The following is a 27,574-nucleotide window of genomic DNA, read 5'->3' on the forward strand; positions in this document are numbered from 1 at the left end:
ATCAAGTAAGATCACGCGTGGAAAGCCAGCGCTCTGTACACGCAGATCCTTGTCCTCATTTTCCCATTGGATCTGAGAATCTCAGGGTTGGAAGGAGTTCTAGGGCTGCGTTATTTTGCACAGCCTGAGCCGGAATCTCCTCTACACCACTGGGGACGTAAAGAGGTGCAGAAAGGAGAAGCTGTGTGTGTTCCAGCTTAAAGGGAAAGGGCGGTAGCGGAGAAAACGAAGTCTGTCCACTTCCCAATTCTGTCTCCCGTAACAAGTAGATTCCGAGACAGAAGACAGACAGAGGTGGGAAAGGGGAGGAGGAAAAGGGGAAGGAGGAATAGTGGGAGGGGAAGAAAAGGGGAGAAAAAAAGAGAGTGTGTGTGTGTGTGTGTGTGTGTGTGTGTGTGTGAAAAAGCGTGCGTGTGTGTATAGTGTGCAAAGAGGGCGGGAGGCACAAGGGGCCACACAGCTGCTCCAGCCGCTTCTCCCAGCCCCCTGCTGAGGACCCACGTGAGACTGGGGCGGGGGAGAGACTAGGGAGGGACCGAACTAGACCTGGGGGCGGAGCCCCAGCAATGCGCCCCATACACCCCAGCAGACCCAGAGACAGCTTTAATGGGAAAGAGGCGGGACCCAAGCCATAGACCACCCCCCCCAAGAGGCGGAGCCACGAGAAAGGAAGTATTAAATAAGGGGGTTCTGCCTACTGCAGGCGGCTAAAAGCTGCTGCAGACCAAGCTGGAGCGTCAGAGACAGCTAGGGCTGGGGGCTGGCTGGGGAAGCTAAGGTAGGGGAACCTAGAGCTGGAGGACAGGCGTTCCACGATAGTTCCTGAGAGGTTCCCTGCGTTACCATCGCCTCATCCTGTCCTCCTGCTCCCTCTGCCAAGCTACCGGGGTGACTGGGAACTGGATCGCCCTCGGGGAGCCCCTCCAGTTGTGTGCGCACATCGAGCCAGCTGTGCCTTGAGCCGAGGCGGCTGGAAGATGCTCAAGGGCTGCGGCCGCCGCTTGCTCCTGTCCTTGGTCGGAGCCCTGCTTGCCTGCCTCTTGGTGTTGACGGTGGATCAGAGGCAGCAGCTGCGGCAGCGGTTGCCGCCGCCGCTGGAGGAGGAGCTCCCGGGGGGCGAAATAGGACGTCGAGTCCTGCAGAGCCTTGCTGGTCCCAGCGAACCCCAGGGGCAGGGACCACCGCCTCCGCCGCAGCCCCAGGAGGAGCCTGCCGCCTCGCTGGCGGGGGCGTCTGGCCCCTCCGGCGATGTCCGCAGCTTCTCGGAGTATTTCGGCCAGCTGAGCCGAGCTAGGAGGGACGTAGGGCCCCTGCCTGGGGCGGCCCCAGCCCGCGAGAGCGTCCCCAGGCCCCAGATGGAGCAGCTCTTCCCTAGAGACGTCTTCATCGCAGTCAAGACCACCAAGAAGTTCCACAGATCCCGACTGGACCTGCTGATGGACACCTGGATCTCCAGGAATAAAGAGATGGTGAGTTGGTCGAAAGATTCCGTCACTTTCCTTGGACCCCAAAACATTAGGATACAGGTACCACACCCTCCAATCACCCCCACACACACACCAAAAAAAAAAATCTGGCAGAGGAGCTCCATGCTCTGTCTTCATTTCTCAAAGTACAGGAAGCGGGGAAACACCTTGTTCAAAGCAAGGGGAAATCTTGCCTCTTCCAAACACTTAAACATTCAAGGGACGAAATTTTATTCCATTTTTCTTATTAAGGGAGTCATATTTTTCTTTTCTCTCCTCTCCCTCCCCCACAAAAAAAAAGGGACCTAGAAGGGAATATTTTTCTCCCTTCCCCTCAAAACCTCCAAAAAATGGCCCGGGATTGATGTATCAATCTCCCTTCAACATTCCCTATCTCAGGCATGAGGGACAATCTGGGCCCCAGAGGCATAAGGCCCGGCCTTCCGCCTGGCAAAGGTAAGCGGGCCTCGGTGCCAAACTATGCCAGGGATGCGCCGAGTCAAGTGCCGGGACCTGTTGGCGAGTGGCGGCCCGCCCGCCCGTAGGGCCCGTCTCCTTCTCCGCTCCACCCCCGGACACCCCCCTCTTCCAGCCAGACACACTTCAAGCCTCCGCCGCCCGCCCCCGCCTCTGCTGCACCCGGCTAGAGTGTCTCCCTAATTCCTCTGGGGGTGGGGAGGGAGTCTTAGGGTTAACGCTGCTGAGGGGTTTGAATGAGATACAATCTCGGGAGCAAAGCTTTTCACTTGGTAGAGGGGCATGTTGGCCCAGAGGGGTGGATGGCACCTCAAACGACCGCCCCCGCACATGTGAGATAGTAATTTTATCGCAGGTGTTTTTTAAGATGCCAGCTTCTCTCTTCACCCCCCCCCATATTTACCCCAACGCAGATGGAAAAACAGAGCTCCTTCCCCGAGGACCCAGCTAACAGGCTTAGAGGAAAATCTGATCCTCCTCCACCCCACCAACTTAGTCTTGTCCCCCGACTCTGTCTCACCCTTGGGGTGGCCCAAGTGCCCTGAGGAAGGTCAGCTTGGTCTCCAGACTTGGAAACTGCCGGCAGGCAGCCAAGGCAGCGGAATGAATGAAGAGCTGGAAGCCCTCAGCCACCTTCGAGCTGGCTTCAGTCCTCTCTTCCCACCCCCTAGAGGCAGCATAAGAGAGGGCAAGACAAAAGCCTCAGCGAACCCTTTTCCTTTGGTTGCCTAGGGGCGCCTCGGGCGTGGATGAGGAGTCTTAGTTGGGCAAACTGATTATAGCCCGGATTTTGATTCTCGTTCTTCGCTTCCTACACTCCTAAGAGTGTAAGTGTCCCCAGAATGTTTTTCTTTTGGGGGGAAATGGGTACCCCCTGGGCTTAAAGACCCTCCCCCAATTTTTTTTCATGTTCTTGAAGTAAAGCCCCAAACCCATGGCTAAGCTTGTAAGTTGTAGAGAACGGTTGTTAATCAGGCAGGGTTTGTCATGATTGGCTTGAGAGGTTTGAGGGAAGGGAAGCAGCATAGTATAAGCCAGGGTTCGAGTGGAGACTGGAGTCTGGAAGACCTGGGTTCAGTGGGCCCATGGTTACATGGTTAAGTCGCTTAACCTTTCTCCAAGCCTCATCCATAAAATGGTGATAATAATACCTGCCCTTTCTACTAGGGCAGGCCTGTTTTCACGAATATACTGAGAAGTCTGTGAAGGCTTTGAAATTTTAGTGTTATGTTAATGTTAGCTATTGTTAGTGCTTCTCTGGTATTCTATCTTGGCTATTGAGAGCTTTGAATTAGGTCCTAAAAGGCCCCCCAGGGAACTCTACCTCCCCTTGGTGGAGAAGCACAGGGCTTCCATCTCTAAAGTTTCTGGTGACCCCAGGATAGGCATACAGACATCCTACCAGGGTGGAGAGCCCAGCCAGGTACTGGTAGCAAAATAATGTCCAGATAACTGCTGCTGTCACAGGGCCATTAATTAAGCTGTGTGGCCCTGGACAGATCTCTTGGCTTTTCTAGGCCTTCATATCTTCATCTATAAGTAAAATCAAGTCCCTTCCAAAGCTGAAATTCCTAACCTCTGGCCACAACATGGGTTGGGGTGGGGGAATTCAGTGGTCCTGTCAAAGTTTGATCCTCTCATTTTTATATGAGTAAATCAGGACCAGAGAATGGGAGTGACTTGAGTAGGTTGAAGTGGCTAAAGATTTGAACCCAGGTCCTCTGACTCCATGTATATCTTGGAGAGAAATCAGTTAAAGAATTAGGGGAGCGGTGAATGGGAAGAATTCACAGAATTACAGAATTTAAGAGATGGAAAGGGCTACATTGGCATCTAGTCTTACCTGCTATAACACAACCAACAAGTGGCCTTCCAATCCTTGCTTGGAGAACCTCAAAAAGAGAGAATTAGCTCCTTCCTCCCCTCCCCACTTTGGGGATGGCAGACCTTGAATGGTCTCACTTACCCTTTCTTACAGCCCCCAGCCCCATGGCTGTCATTTTCCCACCAGAGCTTTTCTTGGGACATAGATTAGTCCAGAGTGAGGAGTCCCCCAGCTCTCCACATCAGAAGACGGCAAGCTGTTACCTCTTCCCTTTCCCCTTCTAAACTAAAATAGACAGATGGAAATAGTGGCATCAGAACAGGGCTTTCCACAAACTATAGTCTGTGTCAACTAGCATGTACTAGGAAGAGTGGACGAGGGTGAGAAAGGCTTAACTCTAAGAGGTGTGTGTTTGTATGTATGTAGGTGTTTTTAAGCATGCATGTTATATCCCTCAGTCCCTATTGCTTCGTTCCCTGGAATGGGCCTTAAGACAGGGAGGGAGGGAAGGGTTTATGAACACAGCCTTCAATCCTGTGGGCACTTAGTGTGCCTAGTCTTTGGTCATCCTGAGAATGCTTTGGTCCCTTTTCTCAAGGGCTGAAGCTTTCTTGAGGGGTGGGTATATGGGGGGGGCTCTAGAGAATGCAGTTTTTTTGTTTCCTCTGTCCTGGCTGTTTGGATTCCCAGAGTCCCCAGGCTCAGCTCTCACGCTGTCCCCCCTGGGCAAGTTAACAAAGCCTCTTTCTCTGGGCGCAGAGAAAAGGCGTCGTGCCTTCTTGTGTGCCGCTTGCCATGGGAACCCGGGAGCTCCGAGCCCCAGTGTCCCGGTCAGGTTGCCTAGAGATAAGGGGGCCTGGCAGGCCTGGGAGGGGGGGCCGTTGGCGTTCCCAGCATCCCTGCTGGGCCCCACTGAGTGACAACCCTTCTGAGACCCCTTGAACTTGAGGGACAGGCGTTTGGGGGAGAGTTGAAGCTGTCAGAATCCCCCCAGGCTGGCCTGAGAGGAGAGCGTGGGCCAGAGGGTGGGAATCATCCTGGCTCTCCACACTGACCTGGCCTTTAAGCCAAGAACAGTGACCTGGGGAGGGGGGAGGGAAGATGGCAGTGGGGGGTGATTAGGGAGGAAGGAGGGGTTCCAGGAAAGGGCTGACAGGCTGCTTTTGTTCCCCTAGCTTCTCTAAGAAGGGGCAGCAGGCGTCCTCTCTCAGCCTGGGAAATGGGGATCCCTCAGGCTCAAATGAAAGAGCTGAGAGCTGGCTTGTAGATGTGTGGATACAGCCCTCACACAGGTCCCCAGTAGCCTCTCCTTTTAAGGTCATTTACCTAGTCCTACCCTATCCAGTCAATTGGCCAAGTGTTATGATTCTAATCAAGTCATCCCTTCACTCTATAATCTTCAGTGGTTCTGCAGGGCCTACTAAATAAAATAGAATCTCCTGATGTTGGAAGTGCCTCACAGACGGGCTCCAGCCAGCTTTTCCAAACTTAAAGCACTACATAAACTTGAGACATTACTCTTGTTCCCTCTTCTTACCCAGTCTGCTCTTGTCTGTGCCTGGTGTCACTCCATCTCCTATGCTTGAAATGGATTCTTCCCTTGCTCAAACACCCATCTACATCTGGGATCCCCCCTCCTTCATCAAGCCTTCCCTACTGGTCTTTTCCTTTCCTATCCTCCCACCCTAGTCCTAGCTAAAGTGATCTCTCCTACCTAAAATTTCTCCTAGCACTTTGCCAGGGTCTTTACTTTGTATTTCTGTCTCCCTTATAGCAGAGTTATTTGTGTGTGTGCTGGATTCCCCTCTGCAGCTACCGCTTTAACCCACCATGAAATTGTAAACTCTTTGAGTGTAGGTCTATATTTTACCTGCAGCCACACAGTGACTGCAAAATGTTTGTTAATGGATGGTGTCTCGTTGAATGAGGAAACAGGCCCAAGAACATTAATTAGTTGACCCAAAGTCACACAGGAGCATATTTGCCAGGTTTCCAGTCCATGGAGGATGGATCAGTCTAGTGTTACTTTGAGGAAGGGGCTTTTCACAGGGGTGATATGGGTAGCTCTGAGAGGGACAGAGGCATCCAAGTTGGAGAGGAAGTGGGCAGGCCCAAGCAAGCAGCATCAGTTTTGCTTTCTGCATGATTCTACCACGGAAGCATAGGTTGGCTCGATCACCATCTGTCCTCTTCCTGTTCTGCTCATAGAGCTTTGGCCCTGCTTTAGGTAACAGGCTGTCATCTAAATGGCAGAAAGACCTGATGATCCATCTGTGTGTGTGTGTGTGTGTGTATGTAAGCAAGGTGAATTATGTTTAGGGAGATGTTGTGACCCCCTTTCCTTACCTCCCCCAAAACCCCACACTCAGTAAGAAAATCTGCCAAGCAAGCCTGACATCCTGGGGTTTGTCTGGCCTACTTGAAGGAGGTAGCCTCCTTTCTCATGTAGCATTCAGGCAGACAGACAGGCAGGCAGGCAGGGAAGGGAGAGAATGCATAACATCCCTTTATCTCTCCTCTTTGGAGAGAGTTCCTATATCCTGGGTTTGGTGCTTAAACAAAGGGGAGGGAGAGTATAAGAATTTTCAATGGAAGAGCAAGGATAAATATAAACCCTACGAAGAAAGGGTGAATTCTGAACTGGCTCAGGTATACTGGGTTACATTTTTTAAAAAATAGCTCCGGGCTTAGGTCACTACAGAATCAACCATCAATTCTCCTTGGGGAGGGGGGTACACTGAGAGCAGCTGTATCCTTGCTTTGGGGAAGAACAAGGTCAAGGGTAGTGGGAAACAAGGATGTGTAAGAAAAAGAATGCTGTTCTATGGTTACTGATGAGAACCCAGAGGCAAGATGCCAGCATCCCAGAACTGTCCAGGACCAATAATTGGCTGGTTTACCATAGGCAAGTCAATCGCCCTTTCTTTGTCACACCCTATTCCTACCCTACCCCATATCTCCCTGCAGGGAAGGTCAGGATTTTTGCCTTTGAAGATCATCAGCCTTGGTGGCTTCCACAAAACCGAAAGAGAAGATGACTTTCCCTGTTGGTTGGAGGGGAAGGACCATGGCTGGCTGGCCGGCCTTCCTTCCGGAGCACACGCTTCACTTCCCCAGCCAGCCTGGCAGCTCTTTGCCTTAGTCCTGGTGCTTTGGCCCCTGGCCCCTTCCTGAGGGCTGACGACTTGGCTTGACTTATCTTAGTTTAGCCAGACTCCCCCAGTGCCCACTTGGCCATGACTCTGCCTCTTCCTCAGTAAGGCTAGGCTACTCTGTACACAGCAAACTGGAGGAACAGCTGTAAGCTCTGGATCTTCCCAAGTTGGGGGCTCAGACCCAACTCCAGGGGCTTCCTGAGCCAGTGTCTACCAGGGGTAGGGAACCACACCCCCGGACTAAGACAAGATTCAAATTCAGGTGTTCTAACTCCTTTGTCTCACATGCTCTATCCACTTTGCCACCTTACTACTCCTAGGGGATATCAGCTGATGGAACTTTTAGTCAGAAGCCCAGGGATGTTGCTATTGGCTAACTCAGCAGAAATGGTGATAAGAGTTAGCATACAGCCAACAGAAAGTAAAGATACTTCTTGGGCTCTGAAAGTTGCTGGTGTATCCCTAGAGAGATAATTAAAGTAATCAGGTTGGAAAATTACCAAGGACCCTGGCTTTTCTGAGTGATGGTAAGGTGAGGGCATCATGGCTGAAGGTAGTTGGACCCATCATGGGGAGTTGGGGGGGTGCTCGTTGGCCTTGGCCTCTGGCAAGCAGAATGCTATATATAGTGAAAGGGTGCTTGGCAACTCTGCCCCTCTGAAGCCACATGTTGATAAGTGGCTTTTGCAGGGACCAAGCTGGAGGGGGGTGGGGGTGGGAATACTGTCATTTCCTCATGAGCAATCAGTTTGACTTTTCCCTCAAAAAGAATGGTAGGGGGCAGTATAAGTGAGAGACTGAGGGGTGAAAAAGCAGAGTTAGGGACTAGAGGAAAAGTACCCTGTGCAGAGAAGCTAGGGGTATCAGCTTGGAGAAGACAAGGTTGAAGGAAGAATGAGTAGGTCTTCAAACCTAAAGGGAATTCAGGCAATGCCAGTAAAAATAAATTTATGTAAGTCGTCGGGAAGAACTTCCCAGTCTAAGCACTGGGGCAGGTTTCAGAAAGTAGTTAAGGAACACTAAACTATACCTGGTTTGTCCAATGTCCTGCCGGGGTGACCAAGGCCTTTCCCGGGTTGGGGGGGACAGTGGGGACACATGGGTTTTGAATCCTGACGCTTGCCACTTGACTACCTTTGTGACCATTAGCAAGTACTGGGCCTCTGTTACTTGTGATGGAGACCTTGAAGTCAGAAAGAACTGAGTTTAAATCTTGCCTTCAGACACATACTGGTTCTGTGCTGCTTACTTTCCCAGTGCCCTCGGGCAATTCTGTAAGACTATAAATTAGAGACAAGTCAAAGGATGAGTGGAGGGAATCCCCACACTGGGAGCTCTTCACACAGATGAAATCACAGATCCAGACTCCCCTCCCCAGCCACCACCCCAAAATCTACTTCATAGCTGTAAGGAAACTGCTTTACCCTTGCAGTGCTAGAGAAATATGAGTTGTTATATGCCCGTACTTCAAAACAAGTCCAGAACCCACTTTAATTCTTTGTCTCCATGCCTCCTCTTGCTAACTTGAAAAGCAGTATGTTGTGGCAAGAGAACCAAGGAGATGAGTTCAAATCTGGCCTCAGACCAAACACTTGACACTTACTAATCTGTGTGACCCTGGGCAAGTCACTTAACCCCAATTGCCTAAAAAATAAAGAGAGAGAGAGCCGAGGAAACCATAACGCCCTCATTCTGCAGAGAGGTTAAGCATTTTGTCAAAATCACAGTCTCAGATAGCAATCAGGATCCCAAGCCGTCTTTTGGCTCCAGATACATTGTTTATTGATCATTAGACGGGACCTCAGAGCCTGTCTAGACTAACTCATTCCCTTTATAGATGAGGACACCTGTACAGGTTAAGTGAGTCACCCATGGTCCCACAGGTAGTAGATGAGAGAGCTGGCCTTTGAACCCAGGTTTCCTGACTACAATCTGTTGCTGTTTCCATTATCCAACTCTTCCCTTCAGGAACTCAGTTGAGGAGCTGGGTGGGAGAGGGGCCCCCCTCCTCCCCACATATACATTAAATCAGTGAGGGCAAGGGGAAGGAGCTAACTTCCTGTTAGGCCAGCTAATTCATCAATATCGCCCGCCCTTGGATCAGACTAATACTTGAATCAGAGGCCCTAGAGACATCTTTACAGGGAAGAGAAAGCTGGGTAAGCCCCTGTCTACCCACATTGAGGACAGACTTCCCCTTCCTGTCTTCAGAATCACCCAGCTAAGTCAGTACCTAAAGACTTAGCAGCCTTTGAGACTGGCTACATTCTCAGAAGCCAAAGGGTACAGCTAGGATCCCACAGAGGGTGTGGTCTCCACCCTAGACTAGCTTGGGAGTGAGGATGGGATGGAGACTGAATGTTCCTCCCTTAAATGGAATGGAACAGTGTCTAGGGACAAGGGTGATCTCTTTGGATGTGGGGCTGTAAAGGACTAAAAAAGATTAGGCCTTCTCAGGTAGAAAACAGACAGAGTTAAATCCCTTAGGTGAAGACAGACTCCATCAATAAATTCTGGTTGATCTGAATTATCCCCTGGGAACTTCAAGAACCAAATATTCAGCACAAATGAAAAGAGACTCTTACAGCAGTGTGGGCAATAGTGCCACCTTGACCAAGTTATTTCCCTCTCTCTCTTTGCTTTTGGCTCTCTTGTGGAAAAGGGAGGTTTGGGCTAACTGGTTTTTTTTGTTTGTTTGTTTTTGGTGAGGGCAATTGAGGCTAAGTGACTTGCCTAGAGTCATACAGCTAGTGTTATGTGTTGGATCTGAACACGGGTCCTCCTGACTTCAGGGCCGGTGCTCTATCTACTGGGCCACTTAGCTGCCCCAGGGCTAACTGTTCTTGAAGGCCGCTTAAATTCTGATCTCTTCAGTTGGGGTAGGCCCAAAATAGACATAGATTAGGAGAAAAAAAGGTTTTGATACATTTCTGGATAGCCTCAGTTTCCTCATTTGTAAAATGAGGGGGTTGAATTAGATGAGTAGTTCCAAAGGTTTTAACAAAACCTCAATAATAAAAAATACGATGTGAACCCCCTACATAATTTACTATAATGATCATACTATTCTTTACAATTATATGTTACTCCATGTTTAGCACAAACCCCCTAGACCATCATGAGAATGTCCAAGGGGTTCAAGAACCATTAAGTGGGAAGCATTGAACTAGATGAATCCTTAGATGATCCTTTCTGTCTTTGAAATTCCATATTTTTGTGGGAGAAATCCACTTGGATTGGATGTTTTGTGAGTATCCTGGCCTATTGAATAGGAAAGTTAAGGCTGCTTTCTGGGGTGGAAGGAAGACATTCTCTCAACTTTGAGATTGATATCAAGGAAGACAATCAAACCTGGATTTGGCTTCAGAAGTTCTGGGTCTGAATCCCAATTCTGCTGTTGGCAAGTCATAGGATAATAACAACAACAACAACATTTACGTAGTTCTTGCACTATGAGTTATTACCTTATTTGCTTCTCACAACAACCTTGGGAAGTAGGTGCTATTAGTATCCATTACAGATAAGGAAATTGAGGCAAACCAGTTAAGTGACTTGCCCAGGGTCACATAGCTAGTAAGTATCTGAAGACAGATTTGATCTCATGGCTTTCTGACTCTAGGCCCAGCACTCTATCCTCCTAGCCAGGTCTCAGGATCACAGAATAATAAATTTAAGTGTTGGAAGCTGGATTAGATAATCAGCAAAGATTTACTAAGTACCTACTATATACCAGACTCTGCTAGGTAATGGAGATTTTTTAAAAAATTGATCCAGAGACTATTCCTTCTAGCTCTCCATCAGAATCCTGTTTGTACCAAAGGGCAAACCCGAGGAAAGATAACTTGACTGTCCTTAGCCTGAGAAAGGCTTAGGTTAACTGCTATTAATTATAGCCATCTTCTCCTCCCTTCCCCACCCCCAAGCTTTCAATGTAAAAGGCAATTCTCCTTAAGTTAATATAAGTGGGGGGGGGGGTGGCCAGGGCTCAGCCCCAGGATTTGGGGGAGAAGGCTCTGCTCCCTCTTCCTGAACCAGGGTATGCAGGGACCACAGCATTGCCTGGTGTTCCCTCCCAGCCCCCAACTCCTCCACCTCACTCTGGCAACCCCAAACCTAGAGGGAGCCTGCCACCATGGGGGCCTCCTTCACCCTGGCTACAATTGTTCCAAGCCAGAATTTGGCATCCTGTGTTTCTTTCAATTGCAGCTTGTCGAACAATGCTGCTTCCTGTGTGTCTCCCCCACCCCCACCCCCCAACAGACAATATGAGCCAGGCAAGGCAGCCAAAAGTCCCCCAGGGTCTCTTTTCAGGGACCGGTAACTCAGTGGTCCATTCAAAAAGCATGGAATGAAAAGAGTGGGTTTTGAAGGAAGTGTAACAGGTAAATCTTAAGGGGGGCCCATCTCGACAAAGCCAATTCAGGAGTCGTTGCTTTCTATGAATGAGGAGGGGATGAAGGAAGAAAGTCAGATAAAAGCCTAGTTTCCTATTGAGTGAAAGATGCGTCTCTGGAATGGGACCATGTGGGGAGGTATGGCTAATACTAACCAGATTAGACTCCTTAGGTCAGAAAGGGGGGAGTGTTGATGGCTTAGGTTTGGGGGCTCAGGGGCGCTGAGAGGTGAGGGCCTTAAGAGTCCCAGAAGTTCTCTGTGGGGTGCCTCACTTACCTCACTGATGGTGTACCTTTGGGGGAATGGTTTAGAGAAACCCTCTAAAGTACATACCTTAGAGCTGAAGGACATCTCCACCCCCCCCTCTTCCCCCATTTTACTGCTGAAGAAAACTTGAGACTCAGACAGACCAGTCAAATCATTGAGAACCTTGGCATTTTTCTACTGTTCTTTCTTTCTCAATGGGGATGACGGAACGTGAGATGAGGTATGAGGAAGAGAAAGCTGATTTTCATTCATTGGAAAAATAAAATTTAATTTTAAAATAACATTTTTGTAGGGCTTTGTAGTTTTCAAAACCCTCCCATATCGGTGATCTCATTCAGTCCTCACCCATGTATCCCAAGGAGGAGAAGGGTGGAAGAAGTATTGTCCTCATTTTGCTGATAAGGAAACTTAAGGGGAGAAGAGGTCAAAGGATTTGCCCATTATTATGCAGCTAAGGAATGGTAGAGCCTAAACCCCCAGATAGGGCAGCTGGGGATATAATGGATGGAACTCTGGGCCTGGAGTCAGGAAGACTCGTCTTCCTAAGTTCAAATCTGGTCTCAGACACTTACTAGCTGTGTGATCCTGGGCAAGTCACTTAACCCTTTTTGCCTCAGTTTCCTCCCTTGTAAAATGAGCTGGAGAAGGAAATGGCAAAGCACTCCAGTATCTTTGCCAAGAAAACCTCAAATGGAGCTACTGAAGAGTCAGTCAAACTGAATGACTGAACAAGAACTTAATTAGCAGCCCAGATCTCCCATCCCATTGGGATATTCATTCCAGTGTCTCATACAGTGACTAGGACTATCCTATTATTACTGTACTTTCCCATCTTCCCCATTGTACACAAGCCGAAAGGGTGGGTTTAGGGGAGGCTGGGGGAGAATTCATTTAGAAGAAGAGCTGCTGCCTATTATAATAGAGTCAAAGGACCTGAGTTTGAATCCTTCCTCCCTTCCAAATTGGTTGATATGATCCCAGGCAAAGCATTTAATTACCCTGAGCTGGACTAGGCCACCTCAGTTTTAAAGCCTGTGATGCTATGCAATGTGAGCCAATCATAAGAAAGAGAGAGAGAGAGAGAGAGAGAGAGAGAGAGAGAGAGAGAGAGAGAGAGAGAGAGAGAGAGAGAGAGAGAGAGAGAGAGAGAGGAAGAAAGAAAGAGAGGAAGAAAGAGAGGAAGAAAGAAAGAAAAAGAAAGAAAGAAAGAAAGAAAGAAAGAAAGAAAGAAAGAAAGAAAGAAAGAAAGAAAGAAAGAAAGAGAGGAAGAAAAAGAAAAGAGAGAAAGAAAGAAAGAGAAAGAAAGAAAGAGGAAAGAAAGAAAGAAAGAGGAAGAAAGAGGAAAGAAAGAAAGAAAGAAAAGTAGAGGAGAGGGACCTAAATGGTTTGGATTTGAATTGATTCTCTTGGCTGGCTTCCTACTGCCCAGAGCCCGGAAAGAACTGGGGGTGGAGAGGAGGGGAGTGAGTAGGGCTGGTGAGGAACCTGCAGGCCCAAGATAGGCCCAGAAAGGTGACACCCAGGGCTCTGGACCGACGGTACCCTTCCTGCCCTGAGCAGTAGGAGACAGGCCGGCAGGCTACAACTTTCCGGAGTTTCTTTCAGGCGGGTCGTGTGGCCCTTTCCTGTTGGGAGGTTGTGGTGGAGGCTGGGGAGAGTGGTGGTGTGGTGAAGCTCTCTGTTTAGAGTTGGGGGGGGAGAGGCAGACTGGCTGGTGACACAGTGGCTGGACTGAGAAGTTGTGTGCTGCATGTGTGTGTGTGTGTGTGTGTGTGTGTTATTAAAATAAAGGTGACTTCCATCTGTATAGCTGGGAAGATCTCGTTTTTTGTGTGTGCTTTTTTTTAGGGGAATGACTTTAGTAGCACTCTGAACCTCTTAATCTAATTAGAAAGTATTTTCCTTTTTTTTTTTAAATTATAGCCTCAGTGGGTGTCTTGATGGGACTCATCCCTTTTGTTGCCCTCCCACTCAAATTCCTCAATGTGTAAGAGATGGTTTGACAGTAGTGCATGCATGCTTGGGGAAAGGCAGGATGGGGGGGGGGCAGTGAGGAGAAGATTGCCTCCTACCTGCTCCTAAAGAGGTGGGGATTTCCCAGACTCCTAGGGAGCAATCTAGATTTTTTTGACTCAAATTCCTGTCTCCCCCAACAACCCAGGCTAGACTTTGGCCTGAGTCTGATGATGGAGGGAGGGTAGTGAGGACCAGGTAAGAACAGAATAAGGATTTTTCAAAAGCTGACCTCTGGAGCCCAAGGGTTTTAATCAAGTTTCGGGAAAGGATGGGGAGAAAAGTGGATGGCTGCTGATTTACTTAGGCACCCCAGTCCAGCTTTTGGTCCCTGAAGGGCACAAGAACTGCATAGGAGCAGAAGGAACATTCCATTCTGATGAGCCACGCATCCCCTATGGCAGGAGACTTGCTTCTCTTAATCTCTGCATGACTAGAACCGGGGTTCCATAAGAAGCCCAGTTTTTGTTGACACAAAATGATCCTGCAGAGAAGTTCCTTCTTGCCACCCTGTCTGTGTCAAGAAGAGAACATTGTCAGCAGCTGGGCCTTGACTCTTTTACCTTGGGCCTTAGATTTTAGGGTTTTTTTGAACCTTGAATGATCTCAAGACAGGTAGGTAGCACAGTGCAATAGTGTTGGACTTGCAATCAGGAGGACTTGAGTTTGAATCCTGTCTCAGACACTAGCTATATCATCCTTGAGAGGTCACTTAACCTCTGCTTGCTTCAATTTCCTCTTTGATAAAACTGGGGTAAAAATAGCACCCACCTTCCAAGGTTGTTGTAAAGCTCCAGTGTGATCTTTAAGTAAACCTTAAAGAGCTTTATAAACACTACCTACTCATCTCCTCCTTTAGCAGATGAAAACACTGGGGCTGAGAATAAAGGTATGGACTGCCTGAGATTATTCAGGTAAATAAACATTGGCCCGTTAACATTTATTTAAGTGCCTACTGTGTGCTAAGCGCTATGCTAAGTGCCTCCTAGTAAATAATATTGTAGTAAGGTAATAAAGCTAAGGTAGTAACAATGGATAGCTGTGGATAGAGCACCAGTTCTCCAATGGGGGAATCCTGAGTTAAAATAGGAACTCAGACACTTACTAGTTGTATAACCCTGAGCCTTAGTTTCCTCATCCATAAAATGAACTGGAGAAGGGAATGGCAAACCACTCTAGTAACTTTGCCAAAAAAACTAAACTAAACTAAAAAAAAAAAACAAATGGGGTCGCAGAGAGTCAGACACAACTTAAAAAAGACTGAACAACAACAGTGAACGATAGCATCAGGATTCAAACCGAGGAATTTCCACTGCATTCTTCGGAGGCAAACAGGGTGTTTGTGTGGCTTGAATATGTGGGTTGAAAATTGCTGTGATAGGGGCAGCTAGGTGGTGCAGTGGATAGAGTACTGGCTCTGAAGTCAGGAGGACCTGAGTTCAAATCCAGCCTCAGACCAAACACTTGACACTTACTAGCTGTGTGACCCTGGGCAAGTCACTTAACCCCAATTGCCTAAAAGCAAAAAAGAAAGAAAGAAAGAAAGAAAGAAAATTGCTGTGGTTGGGGCAGCTAGATGGAGCAGTAAAGAGAGCCCAGCCCTGGAATCAGGAGGACCTGAGTTCAAATCCAGTCTCAGACACATGATACTAGCTGTGTGACCCTGGGCAAGCCACTTAACTCAGATTGCCTGGCAAAAAAAGAAAAAAAAAATTGCTGTGCTTTCTTCCCCCCACCTGCTTGTTCAAATTGCCCACACCACAGCATTCTTTGAGCCCTCCTCAATGTCTAATACTTGAGGCTTTCACTGTCAACCCAGGGAGCTTGCTATTATCACACTAATACTGCAACTGAAGTAATCAGTCAATAAACATTTATTAAGCATTATTAGCAACGTGCCAGGCACGGACTAAGCTGGGTGCTTTGTAAACCTTAAAGCAATATAGAAACCAACTGTCATTATATCTTTAACAAGGTCGGTACCTTGGTGATTGTAATTTTCTGGCATTAAGAATGTGTGCATTTATTTGTTAAAAAGCACCCTTCTTTGTGCTGCTGCGGCACAGGCATGTGCCTGACATGCTCACCCCTAATCTTGGCTCTGCCTCTTCCTACTACCTTCTTGTGCCCTGCCCCTCTGGGCCCCAAGGACCTCTTCATCCCTCCTCTGCCCACCTGGAAGATAGCTCTTCTCCTCTTTCCTTCCCTGCTGTCAAGTTCCCCCCAAAAAAAAATAATCCCATTGTTTTCCTTCCAAACCATCGAGGCCCCCAACCTTGGTGTGGCTGAGCACACATCTCCCAACCCTCCAGCCTGCCGGGCTTTCCCTTCCTCTCTCCCGGATGGCTATTTATCTCCCAGAAAAGCCTCTTTCGGCCTCCCTAGGGACCTAAGCAAACAATTTTCGCCTTTCTCTCTGCCCCCTTTCTTCCAGTTAACCAACCCAGCTGTATGCTAATGGTGGAGCAAACTATTGCTACTTAACTCTCCTGGACTGAGTAAAAGTTGGGGTGGGGGTGTGATGGACCCTGGCACATTGTTACAGCCCCTCTCCCCTCCCTCATGCTTGCATAGCACCCCCTCCCCCTCTGGACAAAGCAGAGCCCTTGACAATAGCCCGCTTCCAGTTAGTTCACTTGTAATTCAGCGTTCTAAGGATCCCTGCACTGCCCCGGTCCCCTTTGTCTGGGTTTTTTTCCTCTGCCCCCATTGTCCCAAGTCGGGTTTTTTGCTGGGGCTTGGCAGCTGACCAGGGACGCTTTTCTCCTTCTCTACGGGGCCTTTGTCCAGCTTCTGATTGAGATTTTTTTTCTTCCCACAACCAAAGCCTCCCTTCCTTCCCCCTTCCCCCAAACTCTCCTCAAAGCATCTTCTCCCCCCTTCCACCTAGGAGGGAAGCCCCACCCGGGACAACCACCAGATGCTGGGAATTAGCTATGTAAATAAGGGAGTGTTGGCGAGGCAGGTGGCGCAGGTACCCGGTGGGGGCAGGCAAGGGCCTTTGGCTGGGCTCCAAGCTACTGGGGCTGTGGGTGACTTAGTGAGTTACCTGGCCAGGGGTGGGAGGGAGCAGGCCGTGTGTCTGTGCGTGTGTGCACAGGTGCAGGCGGGCCGGCCAGGTTGGGCTCGTGCCGGAGACGAAGCAGCTGCCAGGCATGACCTTCGGTTGTTCAGCAGATGGGTGAGGCTTAGATGGGTGTGCGGAGGTGGCTCTGAGGCCCTCTCTTTCTAGGGGAGGGTAGAAGGTAAACACTGGCCCTCCTGCTGCCAGTTAGGAAAGAGTCATCTCCGAAGGAGAGAAAGGGCAGAAAGTAGAAGTCTTTTATACAGACATAAAAAGTTTAGAGCCAAAATCCACCTTTTTTTTTTTCAAGGTAATTATTAGAAGTAAGAATATTCGGTTTCTCTGAACACTTTCAGGTTAGAAGTCCTAACTGTTCCTGCTTCTGAATGCCCTTTGTGACAACAAGAAAATACTTTAGCTATTCTAGTCCAAACATGGACAACAGCCCCAAGCTACTCAGTTTTTATGGTGGGGGAAACTGAGTCAAGACTAGATCTCAGTTTCTGACTCAACCTCAGGATTCTTTCAATTATACCTTGCTGCCCCTATTTTAACAAATATTTATTTAGTACTCTCAATATACTAAGTGGAGGAGAAGGGGTAAGGATATCATTGTGGATAGAAGACCTGGGATCTAATCCCCACCCAGATGAGGGTTTCCTCATCTATAAAATGTGGTTAATAACACCTATCTCTGGACTGTTGGGAGGTTCAAGGGAGATAAATGTGTAAAGCCTTTTGCAAAATTGAATGGCATAGAGATAGGGAGGGGGACAGGACCTTTGATTTCATTTCATTGCTACCACTTAGGGCTTTTGGGAATTGCCTAAATTGACCTAAACTGACCTGTTAAACGACTTGCCTGGGGTCACACGGCCAGTGTGTCAGAGGTGGGATTTGAATCCAGATCTTTAAGACTCCAAGGTCTGCTCTCTATCCATTAAGTCAAGTGGCCTCAGCTCAAACCTAAAGCCTATCTAAAATGTGAGCTTTTGTTATGATGTGCATTGTAGGTGTGTTAAATTGAATCAAATCTAGATGATGGAGATCCAGTCCCTGCTCTCCAGGAGAGAAGCTTCTCTTCTAGTTAGGGAGATTACCAAGTGAGACATATATGTCAGTATTCTAGCTTTCAGAGAAGAGGGAGACTAATGCTAGCTATGGTGGTCAAGAAAGACTTCCTGGAGGAGGTGGTAAGCTGAACCTTAAAAGGTAGGTAGGGTTTAGATGGAGCAGCTTGGTGGTGCAGTGGATAGGACACCAGGTTCAGTTGGAAAGATCCAAGATCAAATCCAGCCTCAGCTGGATTTGCAGCTATGTGATCCTGGACGAGTCACTTATCCCTATCAGCCTCAGTTCCTCATCTGTAAAATGAAGGCATGCTGGAGAAGGAAATGTCAAACCACTGCATTATCTTTGCCAAGAAAACCCGTGGACTTTCATGAGGTCACATAGAATCCTATGCACCTGAATAACAAGGACAAGGGCTTAGACAGATGGGAGGCTTTAGTTCTTGTGTCCCTGCAGGAGTTTCTGTGAGCCCCTAATAAAAGGGCTTCCTCTAACTTTCCTAAGTCGGTGAAGAGCAAACAGTTCCTCTGATTTTGAGCACATTCATGCCTCAGAGCTCTTAAGAGGAAGAGCTGAAGGTCTGAGTGGGGCACACCCAGGGCTCACAGTAACAAACGGTAGCTGAAAACTCTACCTCTCACTCCCAAAACAGAGCTTTGGGAGCCAGGAATGTGGCTCATAGAGATGTTTTCTTTTTTCTTTCAGACTTTCATCTTCACAGATGGGGAGGATGAAGTGCTGAAGCAACACACAGGTAAATCTCCCAGTCACTGAGCATTTCTTTTCCTTTTTGGGGGAAGAGAATCTTGGCCCTCCCAGTTCTCCTCTGAGTGCCCTTCTTTGGGGAAAGGGCCATCCTGTCCTATTCTCTGAAGGAAGAGTAGGGAAAAGGGTTTCCTGAGCCACTCAAGGGGCTCAGGTGAAGGATCTGCAGGTAGGGAGGTTCTGCAGGCAAAGGGCTTAGGGACATTTGGGGGGAGGGAAGGAAGATTCTGGCCCTATTACGCAGAGGAGGGGAGAACCTGCCCTGGTCAGTCTAAAGTTCTTTCTGGTTTCCTCCCCGAAAAGAAGAGAGATTCTCCCTGGACGGGGTGGGGGTGGCTGGGTAGATGGGAAGAGGTTTACTCCTTGAGTGTTTATTCAGCAGCCAGCTCCTCCAGTCTGGGTCAGGTCTCCCCATTCTTCTCATGTAAATGATTCCCTTTCAGGCCTTGAATTAATTCCCTTTGAGAGGGCCCAGCAAGTAACAGGTGGCTAGTGCTGGGAAAATACAGACTGAATAGGGGAGGGCAGGGCTCTGGCTCCCACAGCCCTCCTGGAGCCTCCCAGCCCTCTTCTCTCCCCTTTCCCTGGGAACACTCCTCCATCGCACCCTGTCTGCTGGGGCCTGGGGTCCCCTGGCTCTTCCTTCCCTCCTAATCTCCAACCAGTCTTTTGAGTCAAAGCACACCTACTTGAACAGGGCACGTGAAAAAGGGGATCTAGGTACAATCTACCTATGACTTTCTCCAGTCTGTGATTGTCCCTGTTTCACACCACTCAGAACCACTTAGCTAACAGTTCAGATCCCACCACCTACACTTACTAACTTTGTAACCCTGGGCTAGTCACTTAACCTCAGTAGGCCTCAGTTTTCTCAACGTAAAATGGGAATTATAATAACCCTCCCCTCCCCCCCATGGTTGTGAGGATCAAATGAGATAATATTTGTAAAAAGCACTTAAAACAATGCTTAGCACATAGTAGGTACTTTTAAAATGTGTTCTCCCTTCTACTGGCTGTTTTCGTCGTTGAGTCGTTTCAGTTGTGTCCGACTCTTCGTGACCCTCATTTGGGGTTTTCTTGGCAAAGATACTGGAGTGGTTTGCCATTTCCTCCCATTTGCTCTATCTCGGTGAGGTATTGCTCAGAAATATTTTAAGTGTGCCTCACAGGCATCAGGAATCATTACTTACAAATGTCTTCTCTCTCCACAGGCAACTTCATCAATACCAACTGTTCTGCAGCCCACAGCCGCCAGGCCTTATCCTGCAAGATGGCGGTGGAATATGACAAGTTCATTGAATCAGGAAGGAAGTGAGTAACATTTGAGATTTCTTGTCACCTTATCCTCTCTTTCCCTCTCCCCCAAAAGTACCATCATCCCCATTTTATAGAAGAGAAAATTGTGGCTCGATGAGTAAAGCCATTCCTTCAGTATTCTAAAAATAAGAAAACCAGGACTGAGATCTAAGTCTTTTCTATCATATCCACTCACTCCAAGAGTACTTTCCCATTAAAAATGTCAGCCTTTTGTGACAAGAGCAACCAAACACAAGGCTGTGGATGACCTAGTTCAATTCATCCCCACTCCTAGAATACATTCCTAGGAATACCCCCTTCCTATGTCTGGGAGGTAAAGGATGTCTTCCCATATATTATATAGTAGGGAAAAGGGAGATTCTGGGGTTGTACTAAGGGCTGAGATGACAAACCTAAGGATATTTGGTTCCTTTCTTGGCCCTCTCCCTGATCCCCAGCCTGCCCACCAGAATCTCTGTAACCATCCCGCCTATATTTCCTTCAGGTGGTTCTGCCATGTGGATGATGACAATTATGTTAATGTTCCAACACTTGTCAAGCTGCTGTCCAGCTACCCTCACACTCAAGATGTCTACATCGGCAAGCCCAGTTTGGATCGGCCCATCCAGGCCACAGAGAGGATCAGTGAGAACAAGATGGTAAGCGATCGGGGCCACGGAAGGCCAGTATCAAGATGGAAACTTAGGGGTGAAGCCCGGATCATAGATTCAGAATCATAGAAGACCTTAGACCATTAGGTCATCTAGTCTGACCTCCTTTTACTGTTGAGAAAATTGAGGCCCAGGCCTAAAAGTTAAGTGATAAGTAGCAAATGTGGTGACTTGCTCAAGGTCACATGGCCAAATCATAGGTTAGAACCCAATTTTTATTGCTGTTTGTTGTTTTAAATCATCCTAGGTCTGGTACATCCCTTTCTAGAACATATTAGGACAAAGGGTCACCATTGCTCCTAGCTTAGAAAGACCACTCTCAGGTATCTGATACAGAAATGACATTGGGGTATCTTCCTTACAGCGTCCTGTTCACTTCTGGTTTGCAACTGGTGGGGCTGGTTTCTGCATCAGCCGTGGACTGGCTTTGAAGATGAGTCCCTGGGCAAGGTAAGAGGGTTTCATTCAATGTCTGCAAATTTCATTTTTCTCCAGCACCTAGAATGAGTGGGGGGCTTGGGACAGGGTCTTGAGCTTCTTCCTCAAGTGGCATCTTTGGATTCCATTTATTCTCCTTTCTCTGTCTAAACTCCCGTTACATATTTCTGAGCCATTCAGCTTAGAAACAGGCCCAGGAACAAAGGTGGGGAAATGCTATTTGCCTTTATTTTGTATACTTCAGTGGGTTTGAGAAAAATGCTAATGAAACCTAATGCATACCCTTGAAGCTCTGTTTTGGTGGTGGTAGTATTAATCATTTTAATGAACCCATAAAGTATACATTTATTTTTTATAAATTTCCAAAGTACATCTTAATACTTTTTTCAGAAGCTATTTGGTATAGTGGGAAAAGCCCTAGACTTGAAGCCAAGAGAAACTTGGGTTTCACACTTACTCATGTGTGTCCCTGGATGACACACTTAGTCGCTGTGCCTCAGTTTTCTTATCTATAAAATGGTGATAATAATGATTGCACTGCCTACTTCACGGGGTTCCTAAGAGGATCAAATGAGGCAACATGTGGAAAACATTTTTCAGATCTTTAAAATACCATGTAAACTGGAGTTATCTCCTGTGATCTAGTTAGAAATTGTCTTACAGTAGTCCTGACTCACTTATTCATAGTTCTTTACCTCGTTCTTTCTTCACTACTCTCCTGTAAGGGGAGTTAATCTAGTATTGTCTCCATTTTAAGTTTGGGGAAAATAAGAATCAGATTGGCTAAGGGACTTGTCCAGGTCCTCATATTCTACAAGGTGGCAAGAGTCAGGATTCAAACCCAGGTCTCTTCACTCCAAAGTCCCGAGCCCTCTTTCTATTATACTGCCTCTGAGAACTTCAGGGCTATTATTATGAACTCATACACTTCTCCTCACTCAAACTTTTCTGTTGGTTTTGAATTCTGGATAAATTGGTGTTTGTGGTTATAATCTGTTAACCTTTTATTTGATAGGGTTTCAAGGCCACACCCACAGAGGCTACTTAATTCTTCCATCCTCTATTCTTGCCTTTCCCTTGGTTGCCTCCCAGATAAACAATGGTGCCCCAGGATATGAATTCTTCAAGATCCAGTGAGACATAACATTTGTAAAACACTACATAAATGTCAGCCGCTATTACCACTAATGTGGTGTGAATGATGTATCTGTTTACCGGGTTTTCTTTCCCCTGGGATGGGTAAAAGGAAAAGGCATGCATACACACACTCTTCAGCCAATTATATTCTTTCCCTCATTCTAAGAATAGTCAATTCCATTAGGCCAAACTAGGCTGGTTACGATCCTCTTCCTCTCTTCTCTGGGGCTCCCTCACTCTCTGGGAATTCAGACTAGGGGAGAAACAAGAGAGGTGACCCTCCACATTCATCTCATCTCTTCTTCGCTCAGTGGGGGCCACTTCATGAACACAGCAGAGAAGATCCGACTGCCTGACGATTGTACCATTGGCTACATCATTGAATCTGTGTTGGGTGTGAGGCTTATTCGAAGCAACCTATTCCATTCCCACCTGGAGAATCTTCAACAGGTGCCCAAGTCAGAGCTCCATAAACAGGTATTTGCTCCAAAATTCTTAATTAACCCACTCCCAAAAGGCCATGAGAGGGTGAGAAATCAACCCACAAATTATAGGCTAATAGACTTATGTCTGGAAGGTGCTTTAGGACAGCTAATCCCACCAAGCCTCCCTCTCCCCTCCACCCACAGATGGAGAACCTAGAGAGACCTAGAAAGGTTATGACTTTCCTGAAATCGCAAAAATAGGAAGTAGAATCATCAGGTACCCCAAGGGCCCAACAGCCTACCCCAGCCCCAGGCAAAGGGCTTAGTGTATGGCAGGAACTGTGCTAAACTTTTGGATACAAATACAAGCAGAGAAGAAAGTCAGTTTTTGGCCTCAAGGAGCTTACATTCTAATCAGGGAAGGCATTAAAAAAAAAAGGAGTAGAGAATTGGGGGCCAGGAGAGGTAGAGGCACCCACACAAGGAGGGTAGCCCCAGATAGCCAAGGCCATGAACACAAAGTTTACATTTTCCCCATATTCCTCCTGAATCTCTCATGGCATTTGTCATAAGCTGGGCACACAATGGGTATATTTATAAATTTAAAGAGATTTGGTTTGTAAATTAAAGAGATCATACCTAAGTGTGAACAACTATTTAATAATAAATACAGTATAGGAGCTGGACCTGTTGTCATTGACATAGGGAATTCCCAAGATTAGAAAGCTGCCTTTGCCAACTCGGGTCTCTGAATTTTATAATCTTAAAAGAATTACCTAGATTGCTGAGAAATTAAGTGACTTGCCCAGGGTTACAAAGTCAGTATGTATGTGTCAGATGTAGGACTTGAACCCAAGATCCCTTTGGGTCTGAGGCCTGCTTTTTATCAATTATGCCCCACTACCTCAGTCCCAATTTTGAATACGATGATAAAGAATAGGAATTTTGAAAGTGGAAAGGGTCTTAAAATGATCTAGTCCTGGAATCCATGAACTTGGTTTTGGGGGGTTTTTTTTGTATTTTGATAACTATATTTCAATATAATTAGCATACTTTGTTGTCCTATGGATTTCATTTTATACATTTTTAAAATGCTATTCTGAGAAGGGGTTCATAGGCTTCAGATGAGCCCATGGCACACAAAAAAAGACTAAAAATTCTAGTCCAACCTGCTTTTCCAGATCAATTATATGCTAGGCACTAAGGATCCAAATACCAAAATTGTCTAGATAGTCACTGCCCCCAAAGAGTTTACGTTCTATGGGCATGGTCCTTAGCCCTAAAACTGCCAATGCAGCTATTGATCGTTCCTATTTCTGGTCATTAGGTGACACTGAGCTATGGAATGTTTGAAAACAAGAGGAATTCCATCCATATGAAAGGCGCATTCTCTGTGGAGGCTGATCCATCCAGGTGAGACAAAGGTCCCCAACCTGGGCCTTCCCCCTGCCCACTCACTGGAGGCCCAGGAAAGGGTCTTCGGAGGTGCTGATACACAGATAAAGACACCCATCTGACAGCCATCACACCTGCCAGACACCCAAATGGGTCGAGCCTTTACCACACTTTTTGGGTATTTCCCAAGATTTACTGTTGCCCCAAAGTGTAATGATCTCCCTAAGGAGAAAGGTAGTGTCAAATTCCTTATCACTGGAAGTCTTTTAAGTGTGGAAGTTGGATGGCTACTTCTAGGGGACAGAGGGGATTATAGAGGGAATTCTTGATTGCCTTAGAGGTTGCCACCAGATGGCCTCTGAGGTCCCATTCAAGTTTCAGAATCTCAGCACCTCACTTTTAGGTTTAAAAAATATATATTGACATTGTCTGCTGTTGGTTTTGAAAGCTTCTGCTTCAGGGAGAGGGCACTAGGAGAACATACACTCCTTAATTTAGGAAAGATTCCATGATGAGTTCATACTTTTAGGTTACATACACCAAGGGTTAGGGGCCACTTAAGGCTTCTCCAAAGCTTTTGCCCCCAAAGACTTCCAAACATAAATTTTTCATTATGAGACCCTCTAATTTCTTTAGGATGAGTCCAGGGGATGTTTTCTTGTTGTTGATTGGAAAAATACAATTTAATTAAATTTTTAAAATATTTATAGTCTGAGAGAGTTGCCTGGGGTACTGAGAGCTTGTCAATCGGTCAACAAGCATTTTTATGTACCAGAGCACTGTATTAAGTAGTAGAGATTTTTGAAGAAGGGCAAAAACACAGTCTCAATCTTCAAAGAGCTCACATTGGAATGGAAGACACAGCAGGTAAATAACTGTGTATATGAGATAGGTAAAAAGCAGAGGGAAAGTAATCCCATAAGAAAGGCCCTAGTAGCCTCAGACCAAACACTTCACACTAGCTGTGACCCTGGGCAAGTCATTTAACCCCATTTGCCTGAGAAAAAAAACAAAAAAAGAAAGCGGAAGAGACTGGGGAAGACCATGTTGCTAGTGTTATGTCACAGGTGGCCTGGAACTCGGTCCTTTCTGACTCAGAAGCCAGCCCTCATCCATGAAGCCATACAGCCTTGCCACCTGGCTTCAGATCCTGGGCCTGTGGTCTTACATTTTCATGGTGGGCCAACAGAAAATGATATATAAGCAGCCCCCTTCTTGGTGTCTACATCATGATCAGGATCCACGTTCTCAAGACTGACCCTTGCTTTTCTCTCTCCTTTCATTCCACAGGTTCCGCTCTATCCACTGCTTGCTGTACCCGGACACTCCGTGGTGTCCTCGTAATGTGGTCTACTAGGAGACTTCACGTCTGTCCTTTAACCCTAGTCCCTGAGCTCCCCTGGTATCCAAAGGGCTCGTGGGACCTGTGTCGTGTTCTTGTCCTTGCTGTGCCCGTCATGCACAGTATGTGGGTGTGTGTGTTTGTGTAATAGGCTGCTGTGTGGCCCATGGTTACTGAGCTGGGGTGGGGAAGGAGGTAGGGAGACAAGGGGTGTCTCTCTGGACCCTGCCTTCTCCACTGTCTTCTCATCCTGGAGGAAGAGGAGACATTAAAGCCTGGAAGAAAACAAAGAAGAGTTAGGCAGAGAAGGTGTTGCCATCGATGAACCTGACGTGCTTCCCAATGGCAGTGCTAGAAGTTGTCCCAAGATGGTCTTGGAGCTGTATTGTCTGTCTCCTGTATCAGCTGCTTTCTCTCCAACAGGACCGATTTTTCCTCTGGTGCTGCTGTCTTTAAGTCACTCCTGGGTGACTTTCTTAACCCTTGACCACCATTCCTACAACTGTCTGAATCATCTCTTCTTTTCATGTTATATTCCAGGCTCCAGATCCTATCCAGATGAAGGTTTTTATCTGTAAGAGGTCAATTGGGGTGGGAGGGAGAAGAGGGGAGAGCAGGGGGATTTAAAAGATTTCTAAACGTCTATCCTGACTCAAGAGGATGGGGTGCATTGCTAGGTGTTGCTGCAAGTGATGGGAGAAACAGATCCCTTTTACCTGAGATCCTCAGTCTCCTGGGAAGTGGCATATTCTGGAATAGAGGAGAGAAAAAGAAAGAGAAAGTGTGAGTGAGTGTGTGTGCACATGTGCACATGTGAGAGCTGTGGCCACCTCTCAGGACCCCAAGTTCACTGAAGGGAGACAAGGCCTAGAGCAGAGGGGCAGAGGAAAGAGGAAGGCCCAGAATCATTTGCTCCATCCATTGGGGCTTACTATAATTGACTGAACTATTTTCAGTCCCAGATAGCTATGCAGTATTTATATGCAATTAACCATCAGCGGTTAATTGAAGAGAAATAGAGAGATGTATGATGGTATTTTGTTATTGTTCTAAGGGATGCTAGGGTTAGGATGGAGAGAGACAGATGGGCATATGCCAGGATGCATGTCGATTATTCTGTCTTAGGGTTCAGCGTCTCCCTTCAGGACCAGGCATCTGCCCAGTTATACCTTTAGGAAACTTTTCTTAATGGGAAGGGGATAGAAATGCCCTGTAACTTCCCTATTGTTACCATCAAGCAGCAAATGGCCTTTGAATTCATGGTTCAAGGTGAGCTGAGCAGTGCTTAGGTCCAGGGAAATGACGAGGTCAGCAGTCCAGAACGAGACTCTTAGCTGTGGCTTCAGTCCTTGCCCCCATCCCAGGCTGTGAGGAGCCATTGGGGCCCTCCACTATTCAAGGGCACCTGACCACATCCTGGGGCTGGGGGTGAGAAGGGGATTGCTACTCCTAATGCAGCTCCTGGGATGGGGACCTCCATCTTTGACCCTGCATTTGGGGTCCTCAGGTTAATATCTGAGTGTTCCTGGGTGGCTGAGCCCAGATTCTTTGCTTTGTCTCCTTCCATAAATGGGCAGAGTCAGAGCTGAATATTCCCTATCTGAGGTTGAGTGAATTGGCCCATACTGGGTGCGTCTGTAAATATTGTACTTGAACAGTATTTTTTTTACTGTTATCTTTTAAAAGAGAAAAAAAAAGAAAAAGAAAAGTAGGGTTTTTTTTGTTGTGTGTATTTTACCTTTTCTGTGGATCAGAAAAAAACAAAAACCAACCTTCTGATAATCTTGTTTTTAAAATGAAATTGGAATATCATATAACTCTCTACTTATTTATATGTTCCAGCATCTGGAATCTCTCTGTTCTTTTTCCTACTTAGTCCCTTTTCTGTTTGTATGTATGTATTGGTTTTGTTGAATTGTTGTTGTTGTTTATTGTTTTGTTTTTTTACAAAAACATAGATAGGAAAAAAAAGGGAAAAAAAAGTTCTCAGGGAATTAAACCTTATTGTTACTACCATGGTCACCCTGTGGTACCCAGAATTCTTTGCTTTCAATAAAGCAGCTTTATTTGCTGATAACAACTATGTGATGTGGTCTTATATGCTGGCGTTCACTCACTTATTCATATTTCTAAAGCTCTCTTCACAATCGCCCTTTGAAGTAGGCTGTGCAGGTACTAGCATTCCCATTATACAGATGAGGCTCATGAAAACTGATTTGTTGCAGGTCCTTTAGCTAATAAATCACACACCTGAGGCTTGAACCTCAATCTTCTTATATATCATATACACACTAGACCGTGCTCCTGCATATGCAACTGAAGCTTTGTACTATTCAGATTCCTCATCTTAGTATCAATGTAGCAATAAAATC

At 46.9% G+C, this 27,574-nt stretch overlaps 1 protein-coding gene across 1 annotated transcript; it reads left to right on the top strand.

Moving 5' to 3' along the window:
• The first annotated feature begins 689 nt into the window (after positions 1 to 689).
• LFNG (LFNG O-fucosylpeptide 3-beta-N-acetylglucosaminyltransferase) lies at positions 690 to 27,282 on the top strand. Its single transcript, XM_020975236.2, has 8 exons — positions 690 to 1,469; positions 18,439 to 18,487; positions 19,710 to 19,809; positions 20,300 to 20,453; positions 20,830 to 20,915; positions 22,352 to 22,517; positions 23,793 to 23,878; positions 25,151 to 27,282. The coding sequence occupies exons 1-8, from the start codon at positions 978 to 980 to the stop codon at positions 25,215 to 25,217; spliced, it is 1,200 nt and encodes a 399-aa protein (XP_020830895.1). The 5' UTR covers positions 690 to 977; the 3' UTR covers positions 25,218 to 27,282.
• The last annotated feature ends 292 nt before the right edge of the window (positions 27,283 to 27,574 follow it).

The sequence above is a fragment of the Phascolarctos cinereus genome, unplaced genomic scaffold, assembly GCF_003287225.1.
Source record: "Phascolarctos cinereus isolate Bilbo 61053 unplaced genomic scaffold, phaCin_HiC Scaffold_4;HRSCAF=312, whole genome shotgun sequence".
In the NCBI taxonomy this organism is placed as follows: domain Eukaryota; kingdom Metazoa; phylum Chordata; class Mammalia; order Diprotodontia; family Phascolarctidae; genus Phascolarctos; species Phascolarctos cinereus.